At 43.0% G+C, this 12,146-nt stretch overlaps 2 protein-coding genes across 2 annotated transcripts; one reads left to right on the top strand and one right to left on the bottom strand.

Moving 5' to 3' along the window:
- Window positions 1-64: 64 nt before the first annotated feature.
- MRPL17 (mitochondrial ribosomal protein L17) lies at window positions 65-337 on the top strand (the record flags this gene model as incomplete). The annotated part of the gene is made up of 1 exon (XM_009875313.1): window positions 65-337. A coding segment is annotated over one exon (273 nt), but the record flags the coding sequence as incomplete, so codon positions are not given.
- A 2,527-nt stretch (window positions 338-2,864) lies between these two features.
- ARHGEF39 (Rho guanine nucleotide exchange factor (GEF) 39) lies at window positions 2,865-10,534 on the bottom strand. Its single transcript, XM_009875312.1, has 8 exons — window positions 10,353-10,534; window positions 9,697-9,791; window positions 9,160-9,280; window positions 7,919-8,037; window positions 6,289-6,359; window positions 5,367-5,495; window positions 3,821-4,050; window positions 2,865-2,957 (listed from the first exon to the last, which is right to left on the bottom strand). The coding sequence occupies exons 1-8, from the start codon at window positions 10,497-10,499 to the stop codon at window positions 2,865-2,867; spliced, it is 1,005 nt and encodes a 334-aa protein (XP_009873614.1). The 5' UTR covers window positions 10,500-10,534.
- Window positions 10,535-12,146: the final 1,612 nt, after the last annotated feature.

Below are 12,146 nucleotides of genomic sequence, written 5' to 3'. Positions count from 1 at the left end.
CCCCCCAAACCCCTCCTTGCCCCCCGGCAGACGCGGAGCCGGAGCTGAGCGTGCCGTCCCGCAGGAGAAGGATCTCATCCACAAGCTGTTCAAAGTGCTGGCGCCCCGGTTCCAGCCCCATCCCGGCAGCTACACCCGCCTGCTGCAGATCCCCAACCGGGACAGCCTTGACCGCGCCAAGATGGCTGTCATCGAGCTCAAGGGGAACCCCTGGCCACCGCTCATCCGCCCGCGCCGCGACACCGAGAAGACGCTGCTCAATCAGCTCCTGAAGGGCTACCGGGAGGAGATGAAGCGGGCGGCAGCCCCACAGGCCCCCGAGGGCACCCCTGTCTAGCACCCTCCTCTGCTCTGAGGGGACAGGGCTCGGTGTGAGCTGCCCCTGCTCCAGAGGGCTTGTGTCTGGTCCTGGAGCACAGGAATAGAAGATGTCCCAGGTCTGAAGGCTGGTTGCTGACTTTGAGTTACCGTGACATGGGCACAACCTCAGTCTTTACTTGCTTCTTCCTGTGATTTGAACGGAGACTCAGCAAGAGAAGGAAATCAAGCTGGGAGCACTAGTGGTTGATATTCTCTGTGTAAATAAACTCTGTTCAGAAAGTGAGTTTGCTTCTATTTGGATTATGTTCCTGTGCATATGAGTTAGTAATTTATTGTAGAGAGGCGAGAGTTGGTCTGTTTTCCCTCCTGGAGAGTGATAACACAAGGGGAAATGGATCCAAATTGCACCAGAGGAGGTTCAGGTAGGATATTAGAAAGAATTTCTTACTGTGAGTGTTGTCAGCCATTGGCACAGGCTGCCCAGGGAGGGGGTTGAGTCGCCGTCCCTGGAAGTGTTAAAGAGACAGGTGGGTGTTGCACTGAGGGGCATCATTTAGCCAGGATAGATAGGACTGGGACAAAGGCTGGACTCATGATCTTCAAGTTCTCTTCCAGCTAAAACTATTCTCTGATTCGATGATTCTGTTCCAGCAGCTTTGCCCTCTGGGTAGGAGTCTCTGCTGTGACAGAGCTACAGTGTTTTCTAGAAGCCAGTGTGCAGCCTTTCAGGGTGGGAAATTCAGTGAAAAAACAAGTTAATTTTGCTGTTTTACAAGCACTGAATGTAAATAGGATGGTCATGCTGAGATAAGTCTTAAAAGAGGATGCACCAAAGGGACTTATAGTAAGGAGACAATCTTGGGTGTAGGGTTGCAAGAAATCTGTATTACGTTGTTAGAACAAAAAGGAAGAACAGAACTTTTTCAGAGAGTAATAGAACTACTGGGAAACAAGAAATTTAAATAGCTAGCTTTACCTTTGATTTCAAGGACTGCTAGCGAATACCTGGAAGTCCTAGCTGTAGCTTCCAAGTGAAAAAAAAACAAACCAACCAACCATGTTGGGTTCCTTCCTCCTTTCCGTCCCAGGTTTCACAAACTTAAGTCAAATAAGTGACCCAATGTACTGAGTTGGCTGTAGGGAAGTAAAAATAAACAAACCTAACTTAAAATATCAGTGTTCAGACAGACCTTTATCTTTGTAATGATGTTGAAGATGCACTCTGCAGTTGACTAACATCTCATTGAGATGTTTTCACCCTCAGTAGAAGAGATAAACCAAACTGCTATTGCTGCAGAGCCTCAACGTTATTAAGAGTCCACATTGAAGCTTTAATGAAATACGAGTAATACCTTATCTATTTCTTCCTTAAATCAGTCTTTCATCCAACTAAACTGAACCCTAGCACATTAAAAGCAACTGATGACCCAGAATGCCAGCTGTAGCCCTCTGGAGATCTCTGTGCTTCATGAGCAGAGGTGCTACCTGAGTTGTTGCTTTTTTTCATTGTAGCATTTCAGAGCAGTAAGGCTATACCTTGAAGGCAAAGGCAAGTACTGTTTCATCTGCATAATCTCTTAGGATTCAAATTAGAAATGTGAATGCTTTTTGACAAGCATAACTGTGTTATGTACCACTTTATTTCCTATAGTTAAGCAGTTTCTGCTTTTCTGTGGAATTGATGAGAGACTGAGAGGCAGGATTCTAACCACTGAATAATCTTCACTTGATCTGCCTGCCTTTTGCTTTCTTAGGGGGACAATTAACTGTCAAGCTATTTTGGTAGAAAAGGATATGAATAAGAAAAAAAGCAACTGTGGCCCTGCAGCACTAGCTGAAGATACAGTGTTATACCCATGTTACAGTTATCCAAAATACCCTTTTGATCAAAGGACTCAGAAACAAGAGCAGGTAGACATACATGTAGACAAATGTGAAAACATTGTTTCCAGAAAGACATTTAATCAGGGAATGCAAATCAAGCTTTCTTGTGCTTGTCCTTAATAATATGAGGGGAAAAAAAGAAAAAAGCTACAGGCCTCTAAGCTACATTGGAGAAAATTCTTAATACAGATTTTTTTATATACAAACCCTTAGTGTGCATACCTATTTTTGCAATGTCTGTATTAAAATAAGCACAGCTGACAAAGCATTTAGAATCTCCCAAGCAATGGTGTGTAGTCCCTCTAAATGCAGTTCTCCTGATAAATGTCCTTGAGTGTTTCCTAAGATTGTGTAGGCTATTAGACTGGCAGGACAATCGACCCTCTTGCTGTCTCATGCTCGGGGGGTGGGGTGGTGGTATCAGCCTTTCAGTTTCCTGTGGAGGAAAAAAAAACATAAAGGGGGGGGGGAGGTGGCACAAAGTTCACCGTTAATACATGAAATCTGTTCTTAATATTCCCTTGTATCCTGGCTGCCAGAGTCAGGTCTTCTACGTCAGCCTTATAACCATGTAATACATGCAAATGCACAGGTCCATATGAACATTTTTATATTCTGACCCCTTCCCTCAGCCCCTTCTGCCTCTGGGAAGTAGATGCCTACCTGACTGCAGCTGCGAGACACTGATACCAGTCATTAATATCTTGCTGGTCACTGGACATCAACAACAATGTCTTGTGTGGAAAGGAAAGCTGAAAGGGAAACAGGATCTGTTGCCGCTCAGTGGCATTCTTTGCCAAGGCAGCAAATCTGACACAAGGAGAGCTGTCACCACTGAACTCGACTCAGCCTTGCGTGCAGATTTCCACTATTTCCCAGACAGAAAAATCTGGCATTGGTACTGGGAGAAGCCAGAAGCTGGACAGTACAGAGCAAGCACCAGCCAGACAGTTCATTTTCACTTAATAGGGTGCTGGGAAGAGGGTAGTTACAGTTCTCAGCAGCTTTTCATCCAGTTTTCTCCCATATTCCAAGCTGCCCTTTGGGGTCTTCCCGCTACCACCATCTACAGATCACAGCTTGCCCAAATCATCTTCCTTGTCACAGCTCACAAGGGATGAGCTAACACAGCCCCCAGGTGCTGCAACCTAGGAAGACCTGAACTTAAAGCCACTGCTGAAGGCATCAGTCCCAGCCAAAGACCCTGCAGACCCCAGGGAGTTAGACACACAAGCAACAGCTGTTGTGGTAATACCCACATTTTTTCACATTCTTTGTTTTTCAGAGTTTTCTATAAGCTCAGTCCACAGTCAATGTAATGCTACGTAATCATTGTCACATTGGAGCTGCACCCCCAAACATGTGGCTCTGATGAGGGCACGTCTGACCACTATCATACCCTCCTTGACTGAGCTAAGGGAAACAACCAGAGACCTGTACCCCAGAGTGCCCAGGAGGTACTTCACTCAGAAAAAGAAGGGTCAGACTAGTTCATCGCATTCACCGTTGCCACCACTCTCATCATCTCAGCTTGCTGCTGCTGAGACAGCTAGAGACCTGCTTCACAAGTCTGACCCCACTGATGCTTCTGCCAAGAAGAAGTGGGAGGACTTACACTGAGGAGCCCTCCCTGGCTCTGCGTGTGGCCGAACACTTTATCCACCACGCACTGGTGAAGTGGGTAGACAGCCCGGCATGCCAGTTTGTTGGAGTTCAGCGGGTGGAGTGGATGGCAGGGCTTTGCTGATATAAAGATATCAGAAAAAAGGAAGAACATTCTCCGCTTCAGTTCTTCTCCCTTTGAAGGCACCACCAAAAGCCAGCCTTCCCGGATATACCAGCGCTCTAGGCATGCAAGGGAAATAGAGACAGACAGTTGTCAGCTCATCACTGGAAGATAAAATAAATAAAATTTTAAAAAGGATGTATTGAGACAAATAGGAATACGGTGAGCTTCAAGGCTACCAGGTTCTACATCAATTCCAGCCACAAGGAGGCAGCCGAGTATTAACTGGGGCCAGATCACCAGCACTGATTCCACCCTTGCAGAAGCCATTATCAGCCCAAAACCTTTTGTAGGTGAGGAGCTGATTAAAGTTGTTATATACTATGTTAAATAAGAGGATACTATGATATGCAAGTCTGTTCAAAGCGACCAGAACAAAAACATGGCTTGAAAATGGTATGCATACCTTAAAATTAACATAAGCCTTCAGAAAACATACCATGTACTATCTTAAATTGTCTTGCCCAATTGTTTGTCATTAGTGGTGAAACAGAAGTTAGCCTAAGCTTTGAACATTTGTTATTTTTCCTTTTTTTTTTTCGTGTGTGCGCCAATTAAAAAAAAAGGTTTCACAGGTTATCCAACTATATATGGACTTCCGGTAGTTAATAGATATTTAGGGTCCCTACCAACCCAAACCAGTCTATAATTCTGTTCGATTTTGGAATAATGTGAGTGTTTGCAACGTTTTACGGGACCAAGAGAGAGATGATCAAACATGGTGTAATTTTTTTTTTTAAATTTTTCCAGTCACACAAGATGTCATAAAACTGTTATCCAATTAGATGTGACTGTGACTTTATATATCTCACCTATCAACATAAATACTCTGATTTCTGGCACAGTTTAACTATGCAGAAAAAGATGTGCGAGCATAAGTTCCTGACACATGTAGCTTAAGGTAAAAAACCCAAACCACCACAGTTCTTCAGCCGTTGAAACACAGAAATTCATGGTTCTTGCAATGGAGTAGGGACAACACCTCTACTTGCATTCTTCCAAAATTATTTAATGTCTGCCTTTCATTCGCACCCAGGACTTATACTCATGACTTCCTGAGGTTCCTGTTACTAACTTTCTAACTATATGTCATCAGCTCCTCCTGTCTAAGTGTCAGGCAGTTAAGCTGCTGCTTATCTTGACACAAAAATACTTAATTTAAAAAAAAAAACACCAAAAAACCAAACCACAAACAACAACAAAACCACATCCACAAACAAAAAAGTGCTTGAACTACTAGTTATATTCCTTTACCACCTATCTATGGAATTTGGGCAGAAGGGGAAAACTGGTTAATACGAGTTGAGTCATAGACTAAGGCAAACATCTCCAATTATCTCAACTTGTCAGAAGCAGAGCTGACAGTAAAACCCACCTGGAGACAACACCTGGGTCTTCTGTCCTTTGAGCAGTTTCTGAACCCGAAGTAGCTGCAGCAAGTTCTCTCTCTTACGAATGATGTCCTGGACCCACTGAGATACGTCAGAAACAGATTTCACAGCCTCTGAAATCATAGCGGTGTATTCCAAGGTTATCACAAATGAGCATATATTACATTTTATCTACCTTGCTATGAAAAGATAAAATGAAATTCAGAAGCAAATGTTTTGAACCAAGTATCAACAATAGATTTATTCAGCAACATCAGCACGAGATTGGTTTGGATGACCTCCAGAAGCCTTTCTCCAACTAACACTTCTGCAGTTCTAGAAAACTTCTGTTTGAGAAAGAAACATTAGATGGAGTAATAATTCCCTGGATTTGGAAGCAAAACCAGGAAGTGTCCCACAAGTGGTGTTAACTGCTACTAAATATGACATGAAGGACATGAATTATCCTAGAAAATTGAGGCACATGATCAATAGTGTCATAGAATGACTTGGACTGGAAGAGACTTAAAAGCTCATCTAGTTCCAACCCCCCTGCCCTGGGCAGGGACACCTCCCACCAGACCAGATTGCTCAAAGCCCCGTCCAACCTGGCCTTGAACACTTCCAGGGAGGAACTGCCCACAGCTTCTCTTGCCAACACATTCCAGTGCCTCACCACTCTCATTGTAAAAAATAGAGCTGCCATTTCTCTGACCTAACCCCTAGGTCACTTTTGCAGTCAGTTACTCTACAGTTTTATTCCCAAAGTGTTCTCAGGGACATCTTGGTCAAGGTGAAGGGAAATAGTAACCCACTAGAACCCCAGAGACAGGAAGATCTTCTTGTGGAAGTAGACAGAAGACAATAATCCAAATATTATTAGCAAGGAGGCTAATACTGATCAAAGTCTTGCAGGTGGAATCATACTTGCGAGTTTCTGGTACTCAGCACTGTCTGGGCTGGTGTTCTCCAGCAGATCTCTGAGGAAATGCTTGTACCTAAGAGAGAGCAGGTTTGTTTAACGAAAAGGTACCAGGGACATCGGCATCTCCTATGAGTAATAGAATAATGAACAACACTCCACCAGATAAAGCAAACACCTCTAAGTCTGACCAAGTAGCTTCTGGTCACAATTCTTCAAATCACATTAATTTTCAAATTTATCAACTAAATTAACACAAGTATTTTATACATTTGCAAGACTTTGGCATTTCCTGGGGATCTGATAAAAGCAAGCTCAAGTATTACTTAAGTTCATGAGACTTGCTTAGCATTCATATAAACACACTTTAAATAACAGACAAATTTCTCTTTGAACTATGTATTTTTATATCTGAATGGTATCATTCATACCACATGTTTCCTGCCCACACAAGAAAATAAAAGCATTTCTATAATGACTAGGAGCTGCCTTTTTCTTTTTTCCTCTCCCTTCTTTACCAGAAAGGAGCAGATCTCTGCAAATGCAGAGTCAAACTATTTGCAATCTGAAATGACAGAAGTATCATATGGAATAGCTTCATGAACTGGCAGAAGTCACATGATCTGCAGTACCTGCAACAGAGTTTTGAATAAACTTGCACATGAAAAAGCCGATTAACGAAATGATTCAATTTTCTGTTAAAAAGCCACCATTTTTCCAAGCAGTTGGACAGCAACAAATATAGTGCTATTTTACAAATTTAAAGAAATGATCCAAATTAGAGTAAAATAAAAGCTTACATTTATATTTGCCAAGCTGATTTAAAAGGTTATATAAAGCTACCTGAAAGACTGTAGTATGCTCACCCTGATTTATTTTCAAAGAAACAATGTCCTCAATCTCTCTATTTTGCTTTAGCATGGATAAGACCATGGTTGAAGAGCAGCTACTTGACCTAAAGCAGAAGCATCTGGCTTCCCAGCAAACGCCCTTACCCACACATCCTCCCTGAGAAAGGGTGACCCTTGAGTGCTGCAGCACTCACCTCATGTAGTCAGCCTGCCTCTTCAAAGGGCAGATGATGCCTTAAGGGAAACTTGCAGCAATCTGGATCTGCCCAGGCTCACACCACCACAATAGGCACGAAATCTGAGGAAAGCGCGTGGCCCTGACAACCAGAGAGGGGAGAAAAATACTCCCTCATGTTCATTAATCTCATCTCACCTACAAGAGAGGAAACTCGCAACGTTCCAGGTCAGCAACCTGCACAAAAGCTGAGCAAGATCCTCACTGGCAGAGAGCACTCCTGCAGCACTTGCAGCTTGCTTTTGTTCAGAGCCTAACTACAGTAGCGTAACAAAATGACAGAACGCCTCCACTTCAATTCTTCCCAGGAGCTAGATGAAAGGCTTGGGAGCCACCGCTAAATGTAGCTACCTCTCTGCATCATCTCCCATCCATGTACAATGATTCCACTTTACCGACATATCTTTAGGTCTGTTTCATTGCTGTCTGTGTGCTGTGATTTTGAGGCACGTTAAGCAACTTCACCTCCCATAGCAGCCAAGACACTTTCATGTTCCTTTTCCCCAGCTCTCATTATAACACCTTAAAGATTGAGAATTGTTTACTTACTGGTGCAACCTCTGCAGGGGCAAAGGAAGCAGATCCTCTAGCTTCCTTCCCTGAAACTGAGGTCGTGTCTCCTGGAGCTTCTTAAATCGCCGAAATGACTTATTTTTCCTCAATTGCTCCTGTGTGCACCAAAAAAGGCATATAGCTTTGAGACTATAGAACAAAATATGCGCTCTAGTCTGCACCAGCGCTTGGAACTCTTAACATTCTTGAACTTGGGACTTCAGTCCTAAAGATAAGCATCAACTTCTCTTGTGGCCATGGGCAAGCAATTCCCTTTCTCCTGGCCTCCATTGTCCAGCAGGTAACAGAAGGAGCATCCCCTCTTCACACATACACAGTAGTACAAAACTAGTATACTCAGCAAACAGAAATAAAGGGGGAAAAAGAAAAAAGATTGACTTAGATAAGAAAACAAGAATTCCACCTGTGGCTTTTTCATAGAATCATAGAATGGCCTAGGCTGGAAGGGACCTTAGAGATCCTTTAATCCAACCCCTCTGTCATGGGCAGGGACACCTCTCAACTAGATCACTAATTTCAAGACAAAGTAATGCAGCCCCACTTTCCCAGCACCTCAAGACAAGTACCCAAACATGTTTTTCTCTTGGGAAGTCAAAAGTGTGAATATATGCATGTAAACAGAACAGAAGGAAAACAACCCAGTACATCCTGCACCTTGAAACAAGCACAGACAAAAAAACCTGAAAGACAGGTCATTTAAATTCCAGATAGAGCTGCTGGGATATTGAAATAAAAATATATACTTCTGAAACTTCCTGCAAGACAGGTTGTACTTGGAGAGGTAAATTGGAAAGAACTTTTTTTTCTTCTACCATAGCAAAAAGAATGGGGAAGGAAAAGGAAATCCCACTGTGAGGACACAGTTAGTAGTAGTGGGAAAGACTAGGACACCTGATAATTCTCCAGAAAGGGATCACTGTCCCCTGATGTTTCCACTTAAAAAGAAGGAGTGGGAGTAAACACAGAATTCTGAGAAAGATATGCTCAGTGTATGCACATACAAACACATGAAACAAGCTTAAAAAATTTGAAGCTCTAAGTAAGTAGAGAAGTTTTCCCCATTCTATTATGGAAGAAAGACTGAGAAAGAAAATAGCAGCAGCCCAGAAAAAGGAAGAAAATAGATCGCTCTATAAACAGACAAAAAATGAAAGTATGTAGGTACTCTGCATAATTGAGAGAGAAGAAAGAACATGAAGAATAAAGGACATATTTACCTTCAAGGTTTTATTTGCCTGCTCCAAATTCTCAGCATAGTTGCCATAAAGCTCCAGATTTCGAGAGAAATTTTCCAGTCCTATTCCCAAATTCCCTTTCTCTAGGTGAAGGGACAGAACACTGTACAAAAGGAACAAAGATGGCCTGTGAGGGGCACGTTACTCATGGCATTTTCACAGCTCCCTCTGCTTCACTCCTGTGCTGACCTTCCTTTGTTAATCTCCATCACACATTCACTTCCTGTGCCAAATATATGCTTGGTGCTCTCAGAGTAAGCTACAGAACACATCCTTCCAAAATACTGCGGAGCAGATCCACTGGGTTTAAACCACTCTTCAGAGAGCAACTGGGCATCTGGATATGTAGATACAAATCAGCAGTTTCTTGGTACACCTGCAAGTGCCACCAAGGCTAGCAGTGCTAGAAATGAATCCCTGTTTTAAAGGTGTGAGATTTATTTCCTGAAATCTTACTTTGTCATCAGTATAGGGTCACCCGCATATAATTACAAGAATCACATCAGTGTGTTCACTTACTGGCTGGCTGAATATATGGATTCCAGGGGTCCAAATATGGTTTCCAACACAGCAGGTTTCAGCGTCCCTTTGGCCTTCAGAATTGTCACAAAGAACTAAATAGGAAAAACCGAGATAATTTCACAGGTCACTCAAAGGTTATTCATGGCACACAGCAGAAGCAAGAAGTTGCAGCCTGCACACTCTTTAGCTGCGAAAAATATCAAATATTGTGAATGCCTACATAAGGTATCTATCATCAGAGGTAAGCCTTCTTGGTAACTTTAAACAAAACAGTAAACATGTGGAATAGCACTACAGCACTGAGAATCTGTTTCAGTATTCCTAGACACATCTGTTTTTCACCACCTTGTTCACAATTTATCTTTGTCTTGTCTACATTTCATACATCTCAGACATCCTGAGTCTCCTATGTAATCAAAACTTAAAGACTTAGATGTGTGCACAGACCAAAGCCAAGGGGGCAAAACCACAAGCTATCAGATATTACAAAGGAGGTAGAAGAAAAATAAAAACAATTACTCTTTTGGCTCGAGCAGCTATCCCATGTAGTAAGTACGCATCAAAGTCTTGCTGCTGATGCTTCCCCATGACAACACACATCAGCAGATACTGGCTGAAGGTACCCACATATCAGAAGGGGCTGAAATACTCACTGTGACCACCAAATCCAGCTGCTCAAGGTATTTGTGTTCTGTTTCCAGCAGCTCCTTGGCTGTCCGGCTGCGCTTTCTCTCCCAGCGAGCCCTCTGCTCTTCCACAGGGTTTGTTCCAGCCATAAACAGCAGCGATGAGCCACTCATAGCAGCCTCAGGGCTGGTATACAGAAAGGTAACGGATCCTGAAGAGCCAAGAGAGATGGCTGCACCACAAAAGAATAACCTACATCGCACGGTAGGATCCTGAACTACAAACTCTACACTTAACTATAAAAAAAGGGAAGCCAATTGCCAGTTTCCTTCTGCATTCCTACCCACAAGTACAGGAGTCCTGCATCAGCCAGAGGAACAATGCTAGAAAGCCCAGGCTACAAAAGCAGTACATTACAACGTGTCTGTAAGAAAAGCTCCAGTGTGCAATCTCACTAACAATCCAGTGTTTCCTGTGCTTTGCCCCACTCTTCATGCAAAATTCTTAGTAAACCCAAGGAAGTCAGTGGGTGGAAGAGGTACTGCTCATAGAAATAAAAAACCAACCACAATATTTGTCTTGAGGGGGAAAGAGAGAGAGAGAGAAAAAGAGAGTATTCTTGCTTGTTTTTCCCATGGAGGTTCATGAGAAGAAAGTGGTTTGCACTGTCATTTTCTAACAGTAGTTTGTGGTTTCAGAGATGAGAGAACGGCAACTCCTGTGAATCACACTGCCCAGTTAATAACCAGCTTCACTGCTGTTCCTTTCTTCTGCAAGAGCATCATGGTTTTGTTACAGTGAAAAAAACACTCCCTCTTTTACCACCCTCTCTCAGAGAGAGGCATATGCTACCAGACTGACAGTTTAATATTGCTCTGCTTTTTGCTCAAAAGGCAGTGCAGGCTACGGCATGCTTGCCACGGCATGAAGTCTGCAATTTCTCTGGAAGCTGAGCTACCTCCACAAAAGTTCTGGCTCCCACATAAGACAAGCTATACTAATACAGATGTGTCATAACAGAGAAGGGAATTTTCCAGATAGGGTCTTCCAGTGACATTTCAGATATCTAAATCAATATCTGAAACAAAAGTTTCACATCAAATGAGTACCAAGACTCACTTGATGAGCTAGCAAAGTCTAGATAGCTGAGGGATGCACAGAGTATTTTATAGTAGCAGGAGCTTCTCTAGAGATTTATCATCATAATCATTGATAACACAACCGGAAGCGTAGTTGAGGCCATGTCTTGGTTAAACAGGACAGACTTGGCACCCCTGCGGATGGAGACGCAGCACTGCAGGGAACACCATGCAAGAGCTTAGCGCTTGCATACAGTTCCAGAGTACTCATCACTAGACTAAAACGCTACCATTCAGAGAACCTTTAGCCAGGGTGCAGTCGTGATTTTCATTTTGCAGCCCAATTCCTTTTAAAAAATAATAATTTAAATAAAAAATAGAGACAGACAAAAAAATTTACACCAGGTTTGACCATCTCCCACTTGTTTAAAGCCATGCAAACACTTCTGTTATTCCAAAATATCACAGAATCATAGACTAGTTTGGGTTGAAAGGAATAATAAAGACCATCTAGTTCCAATCCCTCTGCCACTGGACCAGGTTGCTCAAAGCCCCATCCAACCTGGCCTTTAACACTTCCAGAGAGGGGGCTTCCACAGCTTCTCTCGGCAACCTGTGCCAGTGCCTCACAACCCTCACAGTGAAGAATTTCTTCCTTGCACCTAATTTACATCTTCCCTCTTTCAGTTTGAAACCCTTAACTCTTGTCCTGTCACTACACTTCCTGATGAAGAGTTCCTC

The sequence above is a fragment of the Apaloderma vittatum genome, unplaced genomic scaffold, assembly GCF_000703405.1.
Source record: "Apaloderma vittatum isolate BGI_N311 unplaced genomic scaffold, ASM70340v1 scaffold30938, whole genome shotgun sequence".
NCBI classification, from domain to species: domain Eukaryota; kingdom Metazoa; phylum Chordata; class Aves; order Trogoniformes; family Trogonidae; genus Apaloderma; species Apaloderma vittatum.
The sequence above is the reverse complement of the archived record's forward strand: the minus strand, read 5'-3'. Positions and strand labels throughout refer to the sequence as shown.

Coding starts and splice junctions, on each gene's coding strand:
- ARHGEF39 (XM_009875312.1), bottom strand. CDS start 10,499: ATGAGTGGCTCATCGCTGCTGTTTATGGCTGGAACAAACCCTGTGGAA. Junction 9,792..10,352: donor AGCTGGATTTGGTGGTCACA/GTGAGTATTTCA, acceptor TTTCCTATTTAG/TTCTTTGTGACAATTCTGAA. Junction 9,281..9,696: donor TCCATATATTCAGCCAGCCA/GTAAGTGAACAC, acceptor CCTTTTGTACAG/TGTTCTGTCCCTTCACCTAG.